This window comes from Anopheles coustani, chromosome 2, assembly GCF_943734705.1.
Source record: "Anopheles coustani chromosome 2, idAnoCousDA_361_x.2, whole genome shotgun sequence".
NCBI lineage: Eukaryota > Metazoa > Arthropoda > Insecta > Diptera > Culicidae > Anopheles > Anopheles coustani.
Window position 1 is genome coordinate 87,481,011 of NC_071289.1, and position 24,578 is coordinate 87,505,588.

The 24,578-nt window shown below is 43.0% G+C and overlaps 3 protein-coding genes across 6 annotated transcripts in view; all 3 read left to right on the forward strand.

Annotated features, from left to right (window-relative positions):
* LOC131266421 (thyrotroph embryonic factor) overlaps positions 1-3,948 on the forward strand; it is a 123,079-nt gene extending 119,131 nt beyond the window's left edge. The window contains exons 3-6 of the mRNA XM_058268936.1: positions 1,653-1,816; positions 2,838-3,072; positions 3,447-3,685; positions 3,757-3,948. Coding sequence (XP_058124919.1) covers positions 1,653-1,816; positions 2,838-3,072; positions 3,447-3,685; positions 3,757-3,843 — 725 coding nt within the window. The 3' untranslated portion in view covers positions 3,844-3,948. The remainder of the gene's footprint in view (positions 1-1,652; positions 1,817-2,837; positions 3,073-3,446; positions 3,686-3,756) is intronic.
* Positions 3,949-13,721: 9,773 nt separating this feature from the next.
* On the forward strand, positions 13,722-17,626 carry LOC131263056 (uncharacterized). 4 transcript variants are annotated; one of them, XR_009178240.1, is made up of 6 exons: positions 13,722-13,968; positions 15,730-15,881; positions 15,946-16,022; positions 16,106-16,244; positions 16,308-16,505; positions 16,606-16,727. XR_009178240.1 is itself a non-coding variant. In XM_058265190.1 (4 exons), exons 2-4 carry the CDS (start codon positions 16,636-16,638, stop codon positions 17,321-17,323), a joined length of 540 nt encoding a protein of 179 aa, XP_058121173.1. In that variant the 5' UTR covers positions 13,726-13,968; positions 16,609-16,635; the 3' UTR covers positions 17,324-17,626. The 4 variants fall into 4 exon arrangements, 3 of the variants coding, with proteins under 3 accessions (XP_058121173.1, XP_058121172.1, XP_058121174.1); XM_058265190.1 differs by lacking the exons at positions 15,730-15,881; positions 15,946-16,022; positions 16,106-16,244; positions 16,308-16,505 and adding exons at positions 16,815-17,051; positions 17,130-17,626 and having other exon boundaries at positions 13,726-13,968; positions 16,609-16,744; XM_058265189.1 differs by lacking the exons at positions 15,730-15,881; positions 15,946-16,022; positions 16,106-16,244; positions 16,308-16,505 and adding exons at positions 16,815-17,051; positions 17,130-17,626 and having other exon boundaries at positions 13,727-13,968; positions 16,606-16,744.
* Positions 14,642-15,570, forward strand: LOC131263057 (uncharacterized). Its single transcript, XM_058265193.1, has 3 exons — positions 14,642-15,071; positions 15,146-15,222; positions 15,341-15,570. Exons 1-3 carry the CDS (start codon positions 14,960-14,962, stop codon positions 15,491-15,493), a joined length of 342 nt encoding a protein of 113 aa, XP_058121176.1. The 5' UTR covers positions 14,642-14,959; the 3' UTR covers positions 15,494-15,570.
* Positions 17,627-24,578: the final 6,952 nt, after the last annotated feature.

Consider the following 24,578-nt stretch of genomic DNA (forward strand, 5'->3'; position numbering starts at 1 on the left):
TCGTAAACCAAAGTTAAGGAGAAGTATTCAAAAAGTCTTCCTTTTTTACCAATTGAAGAAAAGAAATGTTAATCAACAACCTGTGTAAATAATAATGAAACAAAGAAAAACGTTTTGTAGATCCTGTTTTACCTCGACGATACTGTATTTGATTGGATCGTCCCTCGTTTGCAAAAAGGTATCACATTTCCAATCTGTGGTGGCAAAGTTAATTACCTACGCTTCTCCGAGTTGATATCAACCACCTTAATATTGAGTGGACAAGGAACACTGCCAACCGGCTAATACACAAAGAAGGAAATTAATTAATTTCGATTTGCGGAACGGGTCCGGGGCGGAGTGGAATCGATTATGTAAAAGGATCCGCACAACAAAGCACGCGCCGAGGACCATCGCCGTCTGCCCAGAGACCTAAATTCCGGTGGTGCCGTAGCATTCCTGCGCTTCCTCCTCGGACTACCCCGTTTCGGAGGCCTTAGTAACTCGGTGGCTCAGTTTCTTGCCAGCTTTGCTTGCTTGGTGTGTGCGCGGTTTCCCATCCCGCGTTCAGTGGGTTGACTTTAATTACCATCGTCGGCCCTTCGCTTCCATCATATCGTCGATCCGTTCGATCGGGCCGCGGAGGGGGGTGGGGGATGGAAAAGCGGCCAATCTCTGCACTTCACAAACGCATTATCGCATGCGCACTCTGCGGTGGCACGCCGGGCCATGGTGGGGCATTCCAGTTCCTGCCAACTAGGAAGTGCTCGCGAGCCATAACACAGACAGCCATAACCGCAAAAGCAACCCACCCCGCGCACCACCAAAAACCCCCCGTAACATAATAGTTGCCCCAAACCCCGTTGCTTCCGGCGAGTCCGCTCAAACATTCAACGCATGCGCCGTCTCACGATGTCGACATTTGTGTTGCCGGAGCGTCGTCTACCAAAACCGGCCGCGCGTTTCTATGTTACGTGTCTTTATTTTCCTTTCCACAACACGCGGTGGTGGTGGTGGTGGGAGAAAGTGGCGGCAGACTGGGGTTAAAATTTCACTTTCATTTTCTTCGATGTTTGTTTTCGTTTCTTCGTTCGTTCAAATGGTTTTACCCAACGCTCCCCACCCCTTTTCTCTGAGCGATCCCTTCCGGCATCGTTCCGTTTGGCTTCAGCGACTCGAGTGGGACCGTTCCGTGGCTGAACAATCGGATTACTTCTCGCACGTTCGCTACACACCACCCTTCCCCGTGATAGGGTTGGAAAACAAGGAAATACAAGGCACGAAGCGCATGTGCACGATCGGTACACCTGATACCTCGAGAGCTGGCCATCCTTATGGGGAGGGGGGGCGGGATTTTCCCCCGAGCGTTGCGGAACTATGCCTGGCCAATTCTTAACATATTGACCGATTTGTGTAACCGGAATGATTTTCAAACGACCTACAAACTAACGCCTTTAGACAACGTTAACTCGGAGTCTCCTAACCCGGACACTAATCCAAAGTGCCCGTGTATTTTTATGTGTGTGTGTGTGATCGTTTTTCCTTAATTTCCTTTTTTGTTTGTTTTTTTTTTGCGTTTTCCTCTAACCGACAACCGGAAGAGTTTTGTGGCGTCCACCACGTTTGGCGAACGCGTTATGATTTTCGACAGAAAAATCTATAATTCATAGTAGTCTTTCTATTTTCAGGTAAAACAAGCAATAACAAAGATATCTGCGGCGAGGACAAACACAAAGAGGAGGGCGACCCGTGGAGCGTCGATGCACACTCAGCGTTCCTGGGGCCCAACCTGTGGGATAAAACATTGCCCTACGATTCTGATCTCAAAGTGCATCAGGTGAGTGAGGTGAGCAATCGATCAAACTTCTTTACCTTACTCTATGTTTTTGTCTTGCAAGTAACTGTTTTTAACTGACTGAGTAGATACGTGCTTATGAATCCTATATTACTCTTCCAGAGGGCTTTTGAACATTTCTTTTAGAAAGCTTTCATCTTTATGCCAATGATTTGTTCAACTCATTTTGAAGCCACGATATATTGGATGAAGTAGTTTAATTAGCATTTCTAAAAGTATAAGACTATTGAAAAATAATTGTAGATGTACGTAAAAGTATTTTAATTTGCAATTGTTCTTTGTTTGGTCCAATACTAGTAAGTTTTCAAGTTTTTATTACAATATTTTACTTTTACGGTTAACAAATTGATTTAAACGTAGCACGAAACCAAATTTCAAAATTTCAAAAATTACAAAAACTGTCAGAAAAATATAAAGATTTACGTAGTTTCATTTTAATTTGCAATTGTTCTATGTTTTGTCCAATTCTAGTAAGTTTTCAATCTTTTGTTACAATGTTTTACTGTTATGGTAAACAAATTGATTTAAACGTAGCATCAAACTAAATTTAAAATTTTACATAAACAAAACCTGAATTAATTAAATAGAACAACTTACAAAATTGTATTCATTTCCATAGGGATAATGAATGATCGAATTTATTACATATTCAAAAAGCTTTTAAAAAATTTAAAAGAGAGTAAAAAGTGTGAAATAAATGTGTCAAAAAGCTAATTTAAATTTAAAAGACAATAAAAAGGGTCTGTTTTTCTTCCTTATCAGTTCTGCTTGTGATAGTTGTTTGTTGAAAAATTAATAAAAAGCTACTTTCTAGTTTCGTATTTCTTACAACTTTTAATAAGTAGAACAACTCAAGTAGTTTAGCGTTTGTTAGTTGCTAATACTTAGTAATAGATAACCCCGCCTAACGACGCTAACATACTGAATAATTGCTGAAGAACATTGTCGATCTAACCGTACGCTCTCCTCTACCCTCCGCACCCATGGCCACACCTCGTTGCAGTATGCTGACCTGGACGAGTTTCTCTCGGAAAACGGCATCCCGTACGATGGACTGCCGAGCAGTCATCTGGGCAACTCGACCAGCCTAGCCGGCCAGCGGTCGGACAGCCTCGGCCACTGTGCGGGCCTGTCGCTGTCCGGCCTGAGCCAGGTGACGACGAAGCGCGAACGGTCGCCCTCGCCATCGGATTGCATGAGCCCGGAAACGATGAACCCACCGTCGCCGGCCGATTCAAGTAAGTAGCGTGGCCTCGTACCGATGTCCGTGCCACGGGTCCTGCAACCGAAACGACCGCAGGTCTTTCTATCCTGGTACGGGCATCACCAGGCACGAAGCGAGAACATCTCACATTGCGTATAGCGTCATTGCGTTAGGGTTTTATTTTATGATTTTCTCCCGTGAAGATAGCTTCGCACACCATTTTCCATCCATCCAAAACATTTCATCCACACATCCATCGTCTGAGTCTGAGCTGGACGGCTAACAATCGGACAATCCGGCCAAACACCACCAAACTCACCGCTCACACCGCACCACACGCCCTTTGGTTAATCTTTTTTTAAGGATCATCTCCCTCATTATTGTAAATGTTAGTTTTTGATGTTACAGCGTTCTCGATGTCCTCGACCCGTGACTTCGATCCGCGAACACGCGCCTTCTCGGACGAGGAGCTCAAGCCCCAGCCGATGATCAAGAAGTCCCGCAAACAGTTCGTCCCGGACGAGATGAAGGACGACAAGTACTGGGCGCGCCGTCGAAAGAACAACATGGCGGCGAAGCGTTCCCGTGACGCGCGCCGCATGAAAGAAAACCAAATCGCGCTCCGTGCTGGTTACCTGGAAAAAGAGGTACGGTATCCTTACCTGCGGCCTCTTTGTCGACACCGTGTCTAATCTGCGGGTTTTCTCTCTCTCCGTAGAACATGAACCTACATCGAGAGGTGGAACAGCTGAAGCAGGAAAACATGGAACTTCGGGCCCGCCTTTCCAAGTACCAGGAGGTATAATCGAAGCCTGCTCGGATGAAACCCACGCAACAACTACTTCTACGACCGTCATTTCCGCTACCACTTCTTCTTCTTCGTCTATCCGCCGTGCTGCGGTCGTGTGCAGCACCCGTAACCCTCAGCACCTTTCCCCTTTCCAAGAGGGGAAGGGACCCCGACATCCTGTTCGTCACCCAACGTTACCACCGACCACCGGCAGCATCCGAAACCGAACGGCAGCAGCAGCAGCATCTAGTAGGCAACGCAACGCGATAGTAAACAGGCAGCTTGATACCATAGTAACCGATCGATGCTCAGCATGAACGCGAGAAGGGCGAGTAGGCAGCAGACAGGGACAGAGGGATACAGCAAGGCAGAACCCGGAACAACGCGAGTGGATAACCCCGGTTATATCGAGGCGCGCAGCTAGAAGGCGTTAGAAGGCTATATTAATACGTTGTTTTCTTTCGGTTGTTACTAATATATTACTAGCATATACCATAGGCTTTAGTTGACTAGTTGAAGCGTTGATAGCTAATAGAAGCTCCAAAAAATCACAAAAGAATAAAGGCGAAGGGATGGATGGCAATCCTTGTTCGCTAAACCGAGAGAGCATGTTATAAAACAAAATCACACACAAGAGAGATTTACAAAACATACATCCAAACTACTTCTAGGACATTAAAATAGTAGGTGGAAACACACAAACAAACACAAGTGGTTTGGGCGGCCTCGAAGCGAAGACCCGTGGCAGAACAAAACACGAAACACGAGCGGGGGGAGAAAACCCACGGAGGCCCAACCAAAAAACGATGGTAATTTCTAACGTAAGGTAGATGTGAGTCCTAAGCTAAGCTAGGGAAGAACAAAAATATATAAGACAAAGCGTAGATGTGCGTAATATTTCGGGGGAAAACAAAAGCTTTCCACTACACGGAAGCCACAGTTAGCCACCACAGTTCTGTAAGTCATTCATTTGTTTTATCGTTTCATTTCGGCATCACCGGTTAAAGATCGCATTGTTTAGGGTTGTTATTACTATGTTGCTGATTGTGTGAACTACTAGTTCACTTCGATATGTTTGTATTTCAAAAACAAAAATTTACGAAACAAAAAAAACCAAGAAAGGTTACTCACGAACCGAGATGAGAAATACTCCAGGTGTGGATTAAACAAGAACATTAATTAAAAAACAAACATTTTTGCTACATTAAAAAAAAACAAATTGTAAATTATACTATTCGTGCAATTATAAAAGAAGCTGTAAGGTTTATTAGAAGTGAGGAACAAACAAAAATACAGAGAAGCAAAAAAAAAACCATAAAAGAGAGGCGAATGCTGGTAGGCAGCTTGTTTTCTAGTAATCAATTAGTTGACTTTTGTTACCGTTTTGTTAAAGTTTGATGTCCCAACAACTAGGACCCTTATGTGCTCCGGCTAGGTTGATGGGGAATTGTCTCCCGACGGGGGAACGGTTGACGGAGTTTCACTGTTCGCATTGCAAGCGTGCGCCTTGTGTTGAAGTTGAATAAAAAACACAAACGAATGTAGAAACATCGGAATACAACTGCGAAATCAGACTATAACAAGGACAACGACGATGGCGACGAGATGACGTAGGGCTGTGAGTTTATCAAAAAAGCACATCAACTTCCAGATGGGCCGATGGGGGAAGAAAACTAAACAAACGAAACTAAAAAGAGAAGTAAAAAACCAATCTGTAACACCCCTTTTCCAGGAGTGTCGGCATTAAACTGCAACTAAAGCCTCCGCCTCGAGTGTAAATGGCGGGGGGGAAATGATGTTGTTATCTCTCAACCCGACCACCAACCCAGCCTTATTCCAGGATGGAATGCGTGCGGGAAATGCCTTCGGAAAATCTTCCAACTACTGTCCCCCAACACTCGGTTTGGCCAACGGCGCCAGCGAGCAGTGAGGGACGTGAGAAATGTACAAACGATGCTTCGACCGTATTTCTTCACCTTTGTCTACAACTTTTGAGGTCATGCCTCTTTTTCTTCTCTCTTTCACTCTCTCTCTCTCTCTATTGAACTCGATGAAACTTCACTGATTCTATAGGCAGTTTGATGAGCTGCCCCTTTTTCAAAGCTCCTTTTTCATCAAGGCAATTTGCCAGGAACAGGCTTCTGGTGGTACGAAGGATGGTCCTTTACACACCATCCCCCTCGTACCTGGAGTGTACCCGATGGACACCAAAGGTGTCGTCGGGGAACGTGCAGACGCGTGCAATGCGTGCATGCTAGAACGTACACTGTTGGATAATAATTGTTACCGAGTTATACACTTCATTTTGTTTGATAGCAATCGTTACTGACGACCAACGGTCATGTAGTGTGGTAAATTTAGATAAAAGAATACAAACTAGCAGTGTAGTCAACTGAGAAATATTAGAGCAAATGAGGAAAAACCAGTACAGCGCAAACGCAGAGCAGATGTGAAGAGGTAGCCAAGTAGTGAGAAAGACAAATTATACTAGAGCATAGCAGCAACTCTTAAGCTGGTTGACCTCCGGTGGCCGGCTGATGTATATACGTTCGAGACATTGAAAACCTGTTATTACAACACTACCAAAGTGGTGGTCTGATCACACTGAGTCCCAAAGTTGTCAGGAAGGAGGAGTCCCAACCCCACTCGCCTTCGCCTGTCGCCTGACGTTCAATGCGCGGAACGGTTTGCCAGAATGTTACGGCGTACACTATTTTCCGTTATCTCGTGCGCCTGCTTGCCTTTTATCCCTGATCCTCATCCTGCGCAGCCTTAGCAAGTTCTGCGCGGAGAGTACCTTGTTTGCTGCTCATAAACCGAACCGTGCTGCAACCGTTAATGGTAGGTCACTCGCACACTGAAGGTTTGAATTATCTACGTGTGTTTTTGTTTTTCCCTTTCCCCCTGTTTATGGCAGACAAGTTCGCTTTATTATACTCATCCATGAACCTTCCAAACTTATCATTGTTCGATAAGCGTTGGGATTGTTGCACGTGGTACCACGGCCGGAACGGAAGTGAATGAGAGGAAACGCGGGGCGGAGAAAAGAAAGGAAGAACCGGTATTGCGTCGTGGGAAAGGCTGAGACAAAATAAACAAAACATGCTAAACAAACAAAATAAAAAAAACACATATATATGACGGGACGTGGAAGGAAGTGAAAACAATGAGAGTAAACAATTAGTAGTCTGATTCAATTGTAGTGATAGTAACATTTAGTAAGTGACACAATGCGATAAAATATGTTATTTGATAAGTGGAAGCGATACAAAGCAAAACAAAACAGCGAGTGCATGCGAAACGGAACAAAGGAAAAATTAAAGAAACAAGGCGAAAGGACACTATGCAAAGATCCAAGTCAACAAATGATTGTTGGAAAACATTGAAAAAAAAAAAGAAACGTTATATTCGTCGATACAATTCTTGAAGAATGTAATACAACAGTCCGAGCAGGCGAGATAGCAAAGCATAGAACAAAAAGACGCATCAAAGATAAACCAATACGACGGTGCAGAAGTGAGTGGAGCAAACATTGATAAAAAAACACACACTACTTACGCTGATTGCGGTGGGATTTGTTGAAGTTTGACGTGCTTTTTACGCACACCTGAGTTACCCATTACGTCCTCAAAATCTCTGGCAATGAATGCAAACTGTAAAACAAATAATTATCCCCCTTGACCACATCCGGTTGGGCGCATGGTGGAAATCGAAATTTAGCAGATAATGAGCAGATTTGGCAACCTCATTGGCGATAGTGACGTAGTTTCGTAGTGCATTGCAGAGTAGAGCCAACTGTTGTTAGCGATAGTGAAGCCGCGCGAAAAGTGATAAACGCGATCCTTATCCTTGCCCCTCTCCCTTGGAGATGCAATGCAACATGGGGCGGAAGGCAGAAGGAGTGTCCGGTACCGCACAGAATTTAGTTACCACAAACCGACCTTGTCCGTGTTCGTTCTAAAACGAGCCCATTCGAATCGATTTGGTTTCAGTTTGCAATCGAATTTGGTCTCATTTTACTTTACGCGCACCGGTATTGAACCGACGGGCCAAGCCGTTCGTTGGTTTTCATTAGCCCTTCGGTTAGGGTTTTTTTTTGTTTTGTTTTTGTGAATACTTTTTCTCTCGTTTGTAGCATAATGTTTTCGTTTTTAGATTGTTGATTGTTCGTACCGACATTTGTTTGCGCACCGGTCAGCTATTGTAGCTAAATTGTACAAGTTAGTTACTCGAACTCGATTTTCTACGCTTCACGCACTGATCGTTTGACAGAATGTGGCCCATAAGGCGATTGGTTAGGAAAACTTTAGCAAAAAAAAAAAAAATCACCACCAAACAGAAGGCATCGGTCATCCGGAGTGCACACGACACTAATCACCCGCAGAAGATGAAATCGATCCGAAGAAGATTAAAGCATAAGCACACATTGCACCTAGTTATGACGTCACGTAGTAAAGATTATTAGAAGCAGGCGTACAGGCAAGCAGCATACGCCAAGAAGTGAAGGGTGACAGAAGGCAAAGCAAGAAAAAAGTTGTGTAGAAAACTGTAGAAAGTAAACAAACTAATGGCAAATGGTATAATTTTTGACTCCGTTTTTTTGCTAGCACTTTGTAGGGGAAGCTTTAGCAAGTACGATCGCTTTGGTAATACTCTCGCTCTCTCTCTCTCCTTTTCCTACTCTATCTCTCACTCTATTTCTCTCAGTTTCATTGTTACTTTTTCTTTTATCTATTTCTGTATGTTTTTCTATTTCTATGTTTCCTCTATTTATTTCTTCACTTTCCAAATTCTGGTTTTCGTTCTGTCCTCACTTCTATGACCGTGTTTAGAAACACTAAATTATTTTTGGCTACATTTTTGCCTCATTGTGTTTAACTCAAAACAGGATGCAACCTTTATACTGTTTCGTTCAATTCACGAGTTTCGTTTGTTTTGCACTTTTCCACCCAGAACGCTTCCCTGAGCAACGCGTTTCGGTTCGGTTGTTTTAAGCCCTTTCGTGGATGGAACACTTTACTTACTGTAAATGGTATTTGTATAAGATTTTTTTTTCTTTCCCTTCACCGGTTGTTGTTTTGTTTTGTGAATATTATCGGTTTAGTGTATAGTACTGTTTTTTTTTATTTTCTATTCTCTAATTTTCCATCTTTCCCGATTTCTTTCCGCCACCTTTTTTCGCTCGTTCCTTTTTGTGCCACCTGTTATTACTTGTGGTTGCTTCAACCATAACAACGCTACAAATGTTACAAAACGAATGTGGTTCCGTGAGATATTTCAGTGCGTTACGCCGGTTGAATCGAAGTGACATGAAAGCTTAGCTAAGCTGAATTGCGAAGTAGTAGCACCTGATTGTGACCTGGAGTGTGTGATGCAAATACCAAATCAAGATCAACCGTTCCAAGCGAATGGGCTGCGAGTAGAGTAATAGCTGATCTTTTGCACACAGGAAATGGAAACTGGAAAACCCCAAAAAGGACACCTAATGAAGACAAACCATACGAGCATACCCCCCTCTCTTACTTTGTAAAATTAACAATCGTTTCAAGCTATAGCTCTATACATCTTTCATACCTGGGAAAAGAGTCAAAGAAAGGGAATGAAAGAAACAGAACCTTGTTCTTATTGTCATCATTACGATTATTATTATTATTCTTAATATTAAATTTAATATTATATTATTATTATTATTATTTCTAGTGAATGGTAAACGATTTTTTTTTCGAAAGGAGATCAATAAACTGTAAGCATAGTTAAATGATTCTGTTGTTTTTGTTTTCTTCAAACATTATCTTTTCGTTTCGTATCAATTTTGATGCTTCCTTTTCAGCGATACTTTTTCGGGGTAGTTGTTTCTAAGTTTATTTATTAGTTATCACCAAGGTGACCGTGTTTTTATTTCTTCTTTTTCTATCTCATCAGAGCCATCATGGATCTCGTAGCGCTGAGAAATGCAAAGTAAAAAAAACTCCTACTACAATTATCGAACGGATTACAGGTAGTGCAGACAAGAAGAGAACGAAACAGATACTTATAATCTTAATCCTAGTGGAACCACCAGCAGGTCCCGTTAAGTTGTACGAACCCAGTGCAGCACACTGGGCACAACCCCTCCCCTAGAGATACCCTTCCACGCAAAATTGACACACAGAGACTCACCGAACCTATTATACCTAGAGGATTATATAGAGAGTATACATTATTATATGATAGTCCTTAGCGTTGTAGTGTTTAACAAGTTATACAGCCGTTTATAGCAGAAGTTTGCCATTTGGGATCACCACTTCCATTCACTTGCAAAACAATTTGCTAGACGACGCGCGGACAAGTGAAACGCCAGAACAAGAGTATTGGTGTTGTTTTTTCATCCCCCGTTCGTTCGCACTACTTCTGTAGAAGAAAACCCCATCCTCACTTTGTTTAGGAAAAATAAAAACCACAATTTCACCCAACCACACCCCCAACCTAGACTGCATGCAAACGCTTGCTTGTGCGACGCGGTCCTGACCTTCCCGTCCTCAGAGTTCAATAAAACACTCGTACGAGAAAATAAAAAAAAAAATGTAACGAAACACACGGGACGAATACCCGGGTACGACCCTGAACAATAAGAGAGAACAGTGTTGAAACGATTTTTACAAAATCAAACGCCGTGCTATTATATCGCAAAACAAATGTAAAAATGAATTATTGAATCACGCGACAACCGCAACGATCGCTCGTGGAAAGTAAAACATGTTGACGCAAACGCAGCGGAAGGCAAAATGGTTCAAGCAAAACGATATGTAGCGGTCTGAAGGACAGCAAAACAAACGCTTAAACATGCAACATAAAATAAGATTTAGTTGAAATAAACGATCAAAATGGTGAAATAAAGAAAATAGAAAAACCAAAACACAACGTATCTTACGTATTTGAAAGTTTAATGTAGCACTATGTAGCTGTAGCATTGTAGAGTTCTTAGTAGCGTTATCACCACTACGTCTAGTGTACAAGTCGGTACCTTAGTTGTTTTATTATTTTCACCATTTCATACTTTTGTATTTCGAGGCAACACCTATTTTGGAGACTTACTGAAACTTAGTTGAAATACAAACACTACCGTCCAACTCGAGCTTAGCAGCTTGGAATGGATTTCAATAATATGTAGTTTTCTAGGTATAGCATGATTGGACTGATGATTTCTCGCTTATTTCTTCCATCCCGTATGGGATGAATTCAACTAAAATACTAAAATATCATACATCCGACAAGGGGGCAGCATTTCTTTTGCACGTTCAGCAGGGTAGGTTATAACTGTGTGTTCTATTTGCAGCCTGTTTACAGAAGTAAATGAATAAGAAATAGCCAAAAGTAAACTCCTACAGTTGGTAAAACAAAAGACAACAAATAATTAAGCTGGTACGGAAAAATGTTGTGCAATGGAGCATATGATACTAGAAAGAAACTAGAATTTTTTTTATTTGAAAACATGTACTGAAATCAATTGCAACCATGACAAAAGGAAAATATGCACACAAACTTACTGTTTCATTCAAAGCATGATTTACTAGCACTTCAATCGGCGGAAATTGCGGCAAAAAATCTTATAAACGGTTACTATCTATCATGTCATCATGGATCATGTTTTGCAACAGATTGTGAATATTATTTATCCATAAATGTGAGAAAATAAGAACAATAAAGTGCCTAACATTACGCGGATTTTATGCACGGCATCATGCTGTACTGCTATATTGAGAAATGTTCAATCAAAGCACACGTTTGGTTATGTTAGGAAAAGAAGAAGCTAATTATTCCTATTCAAAAGATATAGGGAACAGCTCGCAGTGCGCTGTGCAAACATCGTTGTAGGCTATGACCTATAAAAGTCATCAAACAACTAAATTATATACAGAAGAATTTTTCACATTTTATTGGAGATTATTTATTTCACTTCTCACATAAATGAACAGAAAATTTAATTTGGTTGTGTGACTGAAAGCAATCATGAAACTGGACATTACGATTGAAAATATGGTTGAGTAGCTTGCAACGGTTGTTGTTTGTTCGGTTATTACAGAAGCATTTTTGTATAAAACGAAATAAATCATTGAACCGACTGACTGTCCAATGGAAATCGTATGAAATACTAATAAATAATGAAATCGTTCAATGTTGTTACATTTCAGCCACCTCATCGACTGAATTTGAACCAAATTGAGTTTCATATTACGCAAAGGATGTACATAAACAACCGGAGTATGCTTATCTGCTACGAGAAACGTAGGTTGATGTAGAGTGGTTGTTCAATGATCAATGTTGTTATAACACGAATCAAAATCGACCCATTCCGCTAAAGCTACTCGATATTATATCGTTTGCGTATGGTATGAATGCTAACCGCAGAAGATCCGGCATACTAGAAAGACTAGCTTATAAATCATTAACCCGATTAGTAAAGGTAGAAGTTATTCACAAGTAATGTAACAAGGAAGAACTAAACACAATTCCACGGAAGAAATCGTGGACTTTAAACAAGGCAGAGAAAATTAATGTGAAAAAGAGACAACAAATAATGATTTTGGGAGAAAATTAAACAGAAAAAAATTACAGCCATTGCTGCACCTTGATAACAAAATGAACTTAAACAATACACAGTAGCTGTGTAAAACAAACAAGATTTATGACGAAAGAAAACTATTGGTCCCGCCATCATACCACAGAATTTCAAAATAAAACCCGTTGTACATTATATTCAATCCCGCCAAAGGGAAAACAAACGCGGGTGACACGCATCACAAGCATACAAATATCTCTATATAGTTTTGTTTTATTTTGTAATGATAGTATCAGAACTATTAACATGATGAAATAAAAAGTAATCGTCGCAAAACGTCTTACTTACTGAACTGATTCAACAACACGCAAGCGGCCTTAGTTTTTTACCGCTCTATCCGAAATAACTGTACTCAAATTGTTAATCGCGTAGCATCCTTTGTCGCAGCATTCGCGTTAAAATTTTTCAAATCCACATTTGGTAATGGAGGCGCCTGGTGGTAGTTGAGATCCTCAGCAATGTGGGGAAGATTGTTAAATTCTTACTCATTAGCTGTATTTTGAGGCGGACAAAAACACGAAATTAGTAAAGCTAAATAGGACGAGAACACTTGAAACAAACTTCATTTCTACACCCTCTATTTTCTATATTTGCGTCAAAACATATGTAGTTTATAGATGGAAAAAATAACTACGTTACGGAAAGACGCTTAAATTATAAATGTTTTGCAAATCAAATAATTATGGTCTCTAATAAAGATTCATCTTTTTCTCTAAACTAAATTTCCCTACCAAAATCTTTTTTTTTTTTCAACTGATTCAATCGTTTCCGGTTTTTTTCTTGAAACTGACAGCATGTGGGAAAATGTTTGACAGTTGGTTGAAATTTTGTTTACCTCTTAAGAGCAGCCAGGGCACAACAATTTGGTATGTTTCATCAAAAGAGCGGCCATTGAGGCGTTCGGAATATTTATTGGGAAGACGTGCGCGTGAGGAAGACCATCACACTTAATTTCACCAATCATAGTAACCAACAGGATCCATATCCAGTGATTTCACACAAAAAAACAGTTTCTATCCGCGAAACCATGGGTACTCTGATTCAAAATTTCTAATTACCTATTTCGTGAGATTTTAGCGAAGATCTCACACATACTGCAAGTATGTTTGTAAACACTTTTTCAACCAACTGTCATAAAAATGTCGGAGTAAAAATAGCATTGACCCGACCTCTCTTTTTACTGATCTTGGTAGAACATAACTGGAATCGTTAAAACCATCTATTGTGAGTCACAAACAGATCACTCGGAGCTTTACAAAACAGTTGTTCGCACCTCCAGCTTGTCAATCTTGATGCTCATCATTTTTCACCAGTTCTCCACAACTGTTTCGTTTTGGATGTTCGTGGACGGATGATTCATTCGTCGTCAAAACAGTAATCTCAATAACAAAGTGCATTATGCTAGCTTTTGTGTGGTGCAGTGTATGATACTCGGGTTGCGTTTCGTAGCCATTATAATATCCTGTATGCAGTACTCCTACTTAGAAGAGGTCCGCACTTGGCCGATTGTTTTGCTGTTCCACCTGTAGGTTTCCGTCCAGGTATGTATGGATTGCTTTTCAAGCTATTGCCGGGCATTAAGTGGTGCTAAGTTGCATTTATTGCTTACTTGCATCTCGAATGCTACGAAGTTTGCGCAGAAATATGTGTTCCGTTCTTTTCTATTGTATCTCTTACTCCATGCCTTACGAGTGTATGCCGTACCGCGGCTAGTTTATTTTTAATCATTTTTCCGAATTCGTCATCCAGCTAAGAATGTGACGTATGTTTATTAATGCCAGCAGTGAGCTCATCAATTGAAACGAACAAAACATTGTGGTGTTGTCCACAGGAAATCAAAACAATTGTTTCGTGCGCAGCTGTGCACTTGCATTTGTTTGGATCATAAACTCACAGCACTGCAGTGTCTGACAGCATAACAACATTTGCTGGCCAGTGTTTTAAAGCTACAGTTGTACAGTTACAGCATTGCGGAAGTAGAAAAGAGTTCAAATTTAAATGTTGGGAAAACATTTATGAGAATGTACCATGTTTTCGTATTCATCCATTTTTAGTTCTATTTCATGACAAGCGACTTCTTTCACAACTTTCGCTTTTACTTCACGTATTTCAACACTGCTTGAGTCTGACAGACGCATGCGCGCAACGTACGTGTAATTTTAGTTTTTCCATTTTTGGGGAGCCAGTTCAAAATAACAAGAAAGAAGAAACAGCTTTGCGTCCACCAGCATTAGTTGTCACTGAACTGAAACTAGCACGTTTAAAGTGTTAAAATCGGCAAAATTCTATTGGTTTTGATAACCATAAAATGATTTTCAAGTGTTCCTAACTGCACCGCTGGAAAGAAGTTCCGTTTTGTTTGTTTGAAGACTCGTCTCCACCGGGGATGGAGTTTATGTACACTTGACAACCCACGGTGGTACGCATGATGCTACTTGCCGTGTCCAACATTGTGATGCTCTAGCATCGGTTCGTGAGTGTGTGTGTTTGCGTGTGTGGTTTTCGTTTTGTTCTTGATCCATCGGAGCGGCCATGTCCACCAACAAACTGCACAAAGTGTTCCTATACAGTTTGGCCATCTCGCTGATAGCCATCTTCATAACTCTGGCGAGCAAAGTGTTTCCCATTGCCAACCTTCCAACAAGTAAGTATGAAGACTTTGCTGCTCCTATCATTGTTATTGTCTCATGCTGTTTTTTTCCTCTCCTCCCCCTGAAGGTACGAACATAATCATAGTGGGCACCTGTCTGGCAAACTTCGCTTCCGTCGTCGCGCTAATTATCGGGATCATCACGGTAGGTAGCGTTTCAAATCGGATCGAAACGCCACAGGTGGTGGCGACCGATCCGATGCTTTTCCTCGTACAGTATTGATCATGTTTTCTTACTGCTTTGATTTTGGTTTTTTTTCCAGCGCCGACCTCGATTGGTGAAGATCGTCAAAATCTTTAGCTACGTACAGCTGGGAGCTATTTTCGTACTAATCTGCCTTGCGGCCGCCCTGCTCTATCTGGTGAAGGTGGACGTGGACCACAGCGTGGAGGCAGTGAAGACACCTAAAACGTGACAAACGTCGTGAGCCTACGATACACCTTAATGATTAGAAAGAGTTTATGTACTTAAGCCAGTGTAATGTTTCCTAGGACAATTTAAATGGTCCTACGTAGGATGGAAGAAAATTTCAATAAACGTGTGATGTGATAATTATTACAAGTTTCGGTTTCTTGGTTAGACTTTTTAACATCTCCTTACCATCCTGCAGTACACCATCGTCAATAGAAGATTTTTTCTTCCCTCTTATAGGATCAACGAGGAGCCTAACATGCCAAAATTTCAACCGCCCCTCGTAGCATGTAGGATACTCTGCGTGTTGATTGCGTTGCTCAATATATTTACGATGTCATTTTTCATTATCAAGCTCAAGATATTGATCATATACACACATGATGAGAGTGGTAAGTACTAGAAAGCTTAGTTCCCAATAAGATACTACTAATCTTCTTGATTTTTTCATTCCAGATCTGTTGGAAAAATTCATACCGCCGTGCGCTGCAAACATTGTGTTAGCGGTGATACTCATCATTGGCATCATTACCGTAATGTTTTGAAAACACAAACCGGAACGAAATTTTATGCTAATCATATGCGTTTTTCCTTCTCCCTTGCGTTTGTGTTACAGAGAGAAATGAAACTCGTGTGGCTGTTTAAAATGTTCTTCTTCGCGCAACTTGCGTTCGCCCTTTTGATGGTGGTCTTTGGTTTTCGACTGTTTGTACAAGAGGAATCTCAAGCGAAGAGGATATTTACTTATTTATTCGGTATGTTTGGGATACATTTAGACAAAAATCTTGTATGTTCTAAAATGCTCTTTCTGCTTTCAGTGGGATGCGGAATTGAGTTGATAATTGTCTCTGCAACACTCGAAGCCATGCGCCAAAAGGCAGCGCAACTACAAGGCACGGTACATTACGTGCCGCAGCCGCAAACAGCCCAAGTTTAGATATTGATCGGATTTTTCGTGTAATAATTTATAAGATCACACATATTTAAGATAAATAAAGCGAATCTTCCTTAATCAAGTTCGTATGAATATGTCATCTCCGGTGTATTTAAATTTCGCGAAAGCAATCCTGACAAACTGCCTTGTGATTGTATGTTCTTTTTTCTGTTTTCTCGTAGAAGTGCCTGTACTGGTGGAACCGATGAACCATGTTGACCAACCGTGCCTACCGACTGCTGACCTACCTGTTCGGCAGCATAAACATATTGTTCGTTCTGGTCATACTAAGCCAAGGAGCCGAGCAATTGCTTGTTGATTGTATGTTCGAAAGAATGAAGCTTTCATTTACAGTATTTCTCAACACTTAATCTTTCTTGTATCTTCCCAGGGCAAACCGCATTGTACCAAATAGTGATACCGTGTGCCTTAAACATCCTCTTCGCCATGTGCTGGATGATCGGGGCGGGCCTTAGAAGACCCGCATTAATAGCAACGTTCAAATACTTTAGCTTTGTACAAATGGCACTGCTCGCCGGAATCATACTCTACGCAGCTTACTACGGCCACAAGGAAGGATTATCGTCTAATTTGATGATCGTGATGTGTCTATTGATATCTTTATTCTGTAAGCTATCAAAATAACGTCATATTTTTTCATAAGCACCCCCAATGACCAAGGCAAATGTTTTCGTTTCTCGCACAGTTCTCTCACTGATGGAGGTCCTCACGGCGATCGGAACGGAACATGCGATAGCGAAGGAACGCGAAATTTTCCGTCTGAGGCCCGGTATTGACATACCGCTAACCTTACAGCGGCACGATATAGCCCGACCACCTGGATCCCCGGTGTCCCAACGGGCGCTCAATCCGAAAGACTATCAGCCGCACTATGTGTAGCGTAGCGATGTAAGAACTACAAATGTCAGCCGTCTTCAACCGGCATAGCCGAAGTCGCAGATGGTGCACTGCACCATCGAAATGCCTTTTGTAAAGTTAATGGAAGCTTTAATCTACCGTACGCCTTTTAAGCAGCTGTATGTTAAAACAATGTGTTGTCCCTCGTGTTAGCAATGAACAATAACTACAGAAACTATACTTCCTGCAAGTCAGCCAAATTACCTCAACTAAAGAGCGTAGCTTATGTCACCGTTGACGATATTAATAAAGCGTGTATAGCAATTGATATTTTAACAAAGTAAAGATTTGAAATGGTTGATTTTGAGAAATTACACAAAGATATCTTTAAAAAGCTTACATTTTTTCAAGTAGAATTTATACATTCATTTTCGTCATCTAAATTCATTGGAAACCTATCATCAACGCCTGCTACAAAACAATATCCTTTTTACATCCTTTCATACAGTCACGTGCTCTTTTACAAAAGCTTTCTTCAAAAAGCTCAATGATTAAGCTGCAAAACGAATCTATCTGAGCTGACGGCATGCTTTTATCTCCTTCATTCTGCGTTTGCTGCAGTTTTGGCGCGCTAATCTTCATCTCTCTCCTCGCCTCGCCTCGTAAAATACGATACGTTTTGAAGTTGTTCAATTAAGCAAAGAGGAAATCACTATCTTTGTCACAAACACCATGAAAGTTGCTGTAACTTTAAAAGCGTGTTTGCTGCTGCTTCAAAGACGGTCGGCTCTCAGGACACGAAACAGGGGCCGTTGCAGGTGTGAGGGTGAGTGGCCCAGGAAAATAAACAACAACCACAGGGCCACGAGTGCCGCCCTTGTATCCTTTCGGCCGGCTGAGTAGGAGCCTTTGGAGCCTTCGGTACAACCCGAAGCTTTAGTATCCGGTGAGCAACTGCCCCAACTAGATGTCTTCCTAAGGGTGTCCCCGTTGACAGGATAACTGTGTGATTGTGTTTTCTTTTTTGTTTAGTTTCAGTGTGCTTTAGTTCCCGTTCTACCGCACCGCGTGCAAAACCCTGTTACCACCAGCAAATTCCTAAACCAGAGAACAAGTTGCCCAGTTCGATAGTGGTGTTCAAACTCGTTGAGGATGGATTTGTTGTTTTAAACAACATACAAAGGTATATCTCGAACGGCTTGGTGACTTCTCAGACTGTATAAACATAACCGAATCAGAATCAATGGTTCTTCGGCGTTTTCGAAATGCGCCATCTCCATCGGATCGAACATCTCGTAGAATATTATGGTACGCCCTTAGCCCAACCCGTCTACAGTCGGCACGCATAGTCTCACAACCGTGTCTATCGCCGGATGCCGCATTCTAGACGCATCCCTTCCAATTCCCTTGGTATGAATAGGGCATGGAAAGACAGCCTGCGGGCCACAGACAAACTCTCTTCTTGTGGCAGACTGCCAGTGAAAAGGAAAACAAACAGCAAAACGTGCCGGCAGAAAAAAGGACTTTTCCTTTCAGTCACTGAACCGTGCCACCCAACGGCGGGGCGGTGGGAGAGCCATTCCGGAGCCGGGAGTTGTGGAAGTGAGTTCACAGGAAAAGGGGTGCCTGCCGGTGAAGCACAGTGATGGTGATTCTGCAGCCCATCCAGAGACACACAACCAGTTAGCGTTTCATCGTTTGGTCGACCGTGATTTGCGAGAAGAGATCTTGCTCGCGTTCGGTGAAAGCGCAGGACACGATTCGTGCCGAATTCGAGGATTGAGTACAATCGGAGCTTTCCAGCGCACGGTTCATCGCTTTGGTGTCGTACTTCGGTTTCGTATTCTCCTGTTTTCCCGTGAGTGTGTGTATGCGTTCTTCTGTTTGAAGATTACATAATTACGCTCGGGTGAGCGCCAACACCAGGCGCTAGCCCACCTTTGGCACAGAAGTGTCCCAACGTTGCTTCCGATCGCGCCAGCTCCAGCCACCATCACAAGAAAAATGTGGAAAACTCACTGACGACAGGACGTGGAAGAACAAAATGGAGCAATAGGAAAAAAAGGGCCACCCTTGTTAACGGTGTGTGCGTTCTCGTTCGGCACACGGTTGGGCGGGGCTGCGACGGAATGAAAAGAGCCCGTTCGTCCTACTCGATGGTCGATGCTGCCGAGATGCGCTCGATCTCCGAAGTTTCAACGGGGCGCGCTATGTGACAGGACGTGTGCTTTTGCGTGGCTTTCCTCGAACTCCCGCGAGGAATTTCGCCAACTAACCTTTTCTTTTCTAGTGCTTGTAGCATCCCCATCATCCCATACTTACCCCGGATTGAACCACGTCCTTACCACGGGTGTCGCGTGTGACGGAGCGCGATGTGGTTTGTCGCAATTTTCCAAACGGGTGGAAAAATCACCTTGTGACACGCACGTGATATACATCGCAGCATCCACTAGGGGGTGGCCAGAACGGGGGCCGGGTGGGTCGCTAGTGAAAGTGAAGTGAATGCACGAGGAGCCACGTGCGAGAGTGGCCCACGAGTGAGCGTGAAAGCAAACGCTCCGTGGCGTGTGCATAATGTGAGTGAGTCCGCACGCGGCGCGTAGTGAAGAAAATCTAGTGTTTCAAGTGGAAAAGTGAAACGTTTAAGCAGCCCAGTGTACAGTTCTGCGAACGGAATGGCAAGAAGAAAAGTACGCCGTGGAACGAAATGTGTTTTTCGACGTGAAAAGCTTTCCACAGCATCCGAGAGCTGCCGAGTTGAGCAACTAATTACGAGTTTGGTTTGTTTGCCGAAGCGGAATATTACCAGAACGCTGAACCATCGTTGCGTTCGTTGACGGAGGTAGGTAAATATACATTTTTTTTCCCCCGAAGCTACCCCGTACGATGTTCGTTCATTAAGGTTCCGTTCATTGCTTTTTCCATTCCGTTTGACCAAACGGTTTTAGCTACGTACAGATTGCGCTCTGTCATTTCGAAAATAAATACAAACACATAGCATGTGCAGGGGGCAGCAGAAATCAGGTCAATGGCACACGATTGCGATTGCAGCACGGGTGCTGGGAAAACTGCACCACCCAACCCACCGAGAGCCATTCGAGGTCAACACGAGCCCGAACGAAGGAGAAGTTCGTAGTTTTCCTCCTGGAAGCCTGCCTGCTGCTAGATGCTCCCGACGTAGTTTACAAGGATCGAATGGGCGGTGGAAAAAAAAGAAGTCCCCAACAAGGGAGCAAGTGAAGGGAAAAAATCCAATTTAGTCAGAACTCCCTTTTCCAAACGGTTCGCTGCTCTTTTCCAGAGTGCGCGTGGTTTTGTGGGAAACAAATCGAGTCGAGTTTGGCACGGGTTTGGAAAAATGGCTCGTCCGAAATGGTTACAGCGTTGGCCAGAACCGTAAGCACCACATTCGGGGAACATCCGAGGCTGTCGGGAACCGGTTGAAGAACCTTTCGCTTGAGGGACCCAATCTCGTCGGGGGAGTTTGAAACGAGCCCTGGATGACCCTAACGAGCACAACTTAGCCGATCCTTGTGACCCACCCGGTTTGATTATCCTACCCCGATAGATGCAACTCGGTCGCAAGGGATCACACACGTACACCAGAAAGATTAGTGCCTGCTAATGTTAGCCTTTTTCCGTTGTGTATGTATTGTTTTTTTCCCTTTCGTTTCATGTTGACTAGCCTCGAGTGCGCGCCTGGAAACGTGTCCTTCCTCACGCGCCTCGTGCCCGGAGGCTCTCGGGATTGGCAGCAAGTGAGCAATGAATCATTGTTTCCCGGCTCGGCTAAAAGGCTCGCCCGGTAGTCACGCTCCCGTACAACGCCTGGCACGTGTGAGTGCGCGGGTGTATGTCGCTGTAACGGGGTGTTAAATGGTCGTCCGGGCGTAAACGTGTCGGTCGTCTGTATTTCCCTCTTTTTTTCCCCACGTCCACACAATAATGGAGGAAAATAGTGACAACGGTGGCTGTTCTTTTTTGTTCCACTCCCATTTTTGTGATTGGGCCATTTTTCTTCCGCAATGTGAGGCTGGATGGATGGCGAGATGATTGCTCCGGTCGGACGCAAGGATGTGGAGCACGAGTCTGGAGAGTTTTCCCGACACACGCGAAAACGTATGTACGTAATGTTTGATTAAGCGATTGTTTGCGATTCTGGCGTAACGGGAAACGTCGAGTTGCGGAAGTAAATTATGAGTTAGATTGAAGACTTCTGGTCGCTGCTTTGGAATGGAAGTTGGATCGACCCCAGCCTGTTATCATCATTTAGACGCGATAGAAGAATGAAAGGAAAATCAGACAGAGGAGAATCGGTTTGATAGCACCGTGTGAACGTATAAAATGTTGGTATAACTCTTGCGCCATTATAGAAGGATATTCAGGGAGGGAAAACTGCCTCCTTTTGCTTATTTAGCAGGATTCCTATAACATTGGACTGTGCTACTTTGAATATATGGAATGGAATCCTTTGAATAGTTGACTATATTTTAGTCAACTGTCCATACAGAGAAGTTTTTCAATTTTTTGAAGTAGTGGTACTCGTAAACATTCTCTTCTCTTCTAAAATATTCAATTGAAACTTCTTGTCGTTGAGCTATTGTGATTGAATAATCAAAATTATAATCCAAAATATACAACCTTTCATCATAATATATTTCCCAGCACTTGGTCATGTGATACGAATGTTTCAAAAATATTCGTTAATTTGTGAAGCGTCAAAACCGGTGCTTACCGAACCTTCCTGGCTGCCAATCAGACAACTAATATCGCCCACCACAGCCCATCACAAGCCGCAGATTGGAGTCGACCAGCAGCGACCAAGGCAAAAAGGCTCATCAGGCATTGGCTGCCGTAAGCAGACAAACGGCTCGGCCATCTAGACTTGCAAAGTACGGCCGAGCCCTGCATTTGTCTACAAACACAGATCTCCCTCGAGTGAAGCTGAAACCCAATTACTGCGGCAAAACGGAACTGTCTGCAGCATATCCTCCCGACCAACGGAGCGGCCTTCCTGGAGTATGCGCCTATGTGGAGCGCCTTTTTGATTGGGACCCGTTGTTGTTCGGGGGCTCGACCTTGCGCAAGTGCAAATTGCATTGGCATTGCGAGTGATTTGTTCATTACACCATGTTTGTTCGCCGGTAAGTCTCGCGTGGCTCGTCATTCTCGGTATCTGGCGGTTACAGTAGCATAGCCGATGCCTTGGATTCCAGTCAGGAATGCTAACTTAGCTAGCAAAATTACGTTTACGTCTTCTCTTTGCGATGGTGAGGTTGTTCGCATTACCATACCAATGGACGCGAGGTTCTCGTTGTAAGGAATTCGGGATGAAGTGCAGAAATGTTCTATGCTGTTAGAAGGTTGATGTTGGAGTATTTTTCTTTCATTCAATCTTTTTATCACAAACAATAACTTCCCATAAATGATTAAGACTTGATAGACAATGACAACGGTCTAGCAAACAAGGGTCTATTTGTTTCTCAATAAAATATTTATCTTTACCATGGCATATTTTAACCCCACTAGCACGATTTAAAGTATTGGCGATGGGAAATTCAGCAAACATCCTATGCAAACACCACAACCGGGTATGACTAAAACGGTTTTGACATATTCCTGCACACAAAGGACCGAAGGTCCCGTTGCTTCATGCTAAGCTGCGGAGAAGTAAGATTAATTTTTCACCAAACCAACAAACCTCGCAGGAGAAATAAAACTTTCTCTTGCCAAAACAAATCCCGACAGCTTCCGGGAGAGACAGTACCCGACCGTGTGGGTCGCATTTGTTCGAGTTTGATTGCAGGGCTTAGCCCGCGAGGATGCCCGTATAGAGCCTCGTGCCCCCCTCCGTGTCCTGCTCCACGTGGCGAGCCTTTTCGGTGGCATTTCATTAAATTTATCTACAATCGGCTTACAGCTTCATTAAGCTACGGACGGGCCGCTCGGCCAAGTACGTTACAACCTCTTTCACTCGTCTCGACTCTCGGGGGGGGGGGTTTGCGAATTGTGTCCGGCTTCGTCCTATGGTTTTAGGGGGCCCCATCTGGTTCTCGGTAACGGTTTGGGGCTATAGAACTTCAAGCATCCGTGGCGTTCTCGGTGGCGCCCGAATGTCATTGTTGGATGATGGACTGAGGTTTTCCCGGGAACCGCAGTAAAGTTCGACCGTGGCTCACTATCTCGACCGGTGCAGCCTGAGTTCGGACGGAAGAAATGAACGCAACCAATGGGGCCGACGGAGATCCCCAATGAGCTTCAAACTATACATTTACAGGAATGGCGTTGGTAGTTAGTAAATACTTTTCATTATTGAGCCAGTTGAGTTAAATAAATGGTTGGTTATTGAAACGTCAACATTGGAAAATGACATTCCATAAACGGTACACAATCGCGCTTTCGTTGGCTGCGTTTCGCAAGTTACGTGAAATTCAACCTATTAAATCTGATGAATCTCTTGACACAACTCCCGGAACAAAGAAAACGCCTATGGCAAATTGAATTACCTTTAGGAATAAAGGTTGATGTTTATTTGGAAAACATCTCCAAACAATAACGGCCGATGACGAACGAGCGCGGACGACAAAATCCCGAGCCCCCATTCGGATCGCGTATCCGGGCTTCTTTGATTTTCCTTTTTCCACTCAAGACCGGGCAAAAGTTTGCTCGCACACAAACGGGAACTTTGCGCTCGAGGAGCTGCTCGGAGTAGGCTGGTTTGCCGCTTTTAAAGTTTTCCGGGCATCAAAGTGACCGCATGCCAGTGGCGTCGAAGCGATCGAAGCGCGCTGGAAATGGATCAGTTTGTTATTCATTGGGGAAAATGATTAAGTTTAATGGCTTCCGGTCGGTCCGTTGCAGAAGGAAAATGGGAGCAGGGGCTAGTGGTGTTCCAAATTCGCCGGAAGATGAACGAACCCCGGAAGTGAACAAGGAAAAGGAAAACTTTGGCCTACTGCGACCAGGACAGCAACCTGCTCCAAAGCATACTAGAGGTGTTTAAATTTGTTTATGTTTATCGATCCGTGCATGCACAACAAGGTGGTCTTTATAGGAGAGTGATGTCGGAATATATTGCACAAAAAAGGACATTTCAAATTATTTTATTGAGGCTAATACTTTGGGGAGATCATTTTGCGGGTAAGTCTAGTATGACCTCATGAAATGTAGTTTTATTTCACAATCATTTGTTTCGTTTGGTTGAACAAAAACTTCTTCTAATTCGAATGTTAATAGACAAATTCCGTTAATATTGATTCAATAAATAAAACATATTTCCATATTACCAGAATGCAGG

What these genes read in the sequence shown, in the direction of transcription:
- LOC131263057 (XM_058265193.1), top strand. Translation starts at nt 14,960, where the DNA reads ATGTCCACCAACAAACTGCACAAAGTGTTCCTATACAGTTTGGCCATC. An exon ending in CATTGCCAACCTTCCAACAA is followed by an intron (nt 15,072 to 15,145) that starts GTAAGTATGAAG and finishes CTCCCCCTGAAG; the next exon opens with GTACGAACATAATCATAGTG. An exon ending in TAATTATCGGGATCATCACG is followed by an intron (nt 15,223 to 15,340) that starts GTAGGTAGCGTT and finishes TTTTTTTTCCAG; the next exon opens with CGCCGACCTCGATTGGTGAA.
- LOC131263056 (XM_058265190.1), top strand. Translation starts at nt 16,636, where the DNA reads ATGTTGACCAACCGTGCCTACCGACTGCTGACCTACCTGTTCGGCAGC. An exon ending in CGAGCAATTGCTTGTTGATT is followed by an intron (nt 16,745 to 16,814) that starts GTATGTTCGAAA and finishes GTATCTTCCCAG; the next exon opens with GGCAAACCGCATTGTACCAA. An exon ending in TCTATTGATATCTTTATTCT is followed by an intron (nt 17,052 to 17,129) that starts GTAAGCTATCAA and finishes TTTCTCGCACAG; the next exon opens with TTCTCTCACTGATGGAGGTC.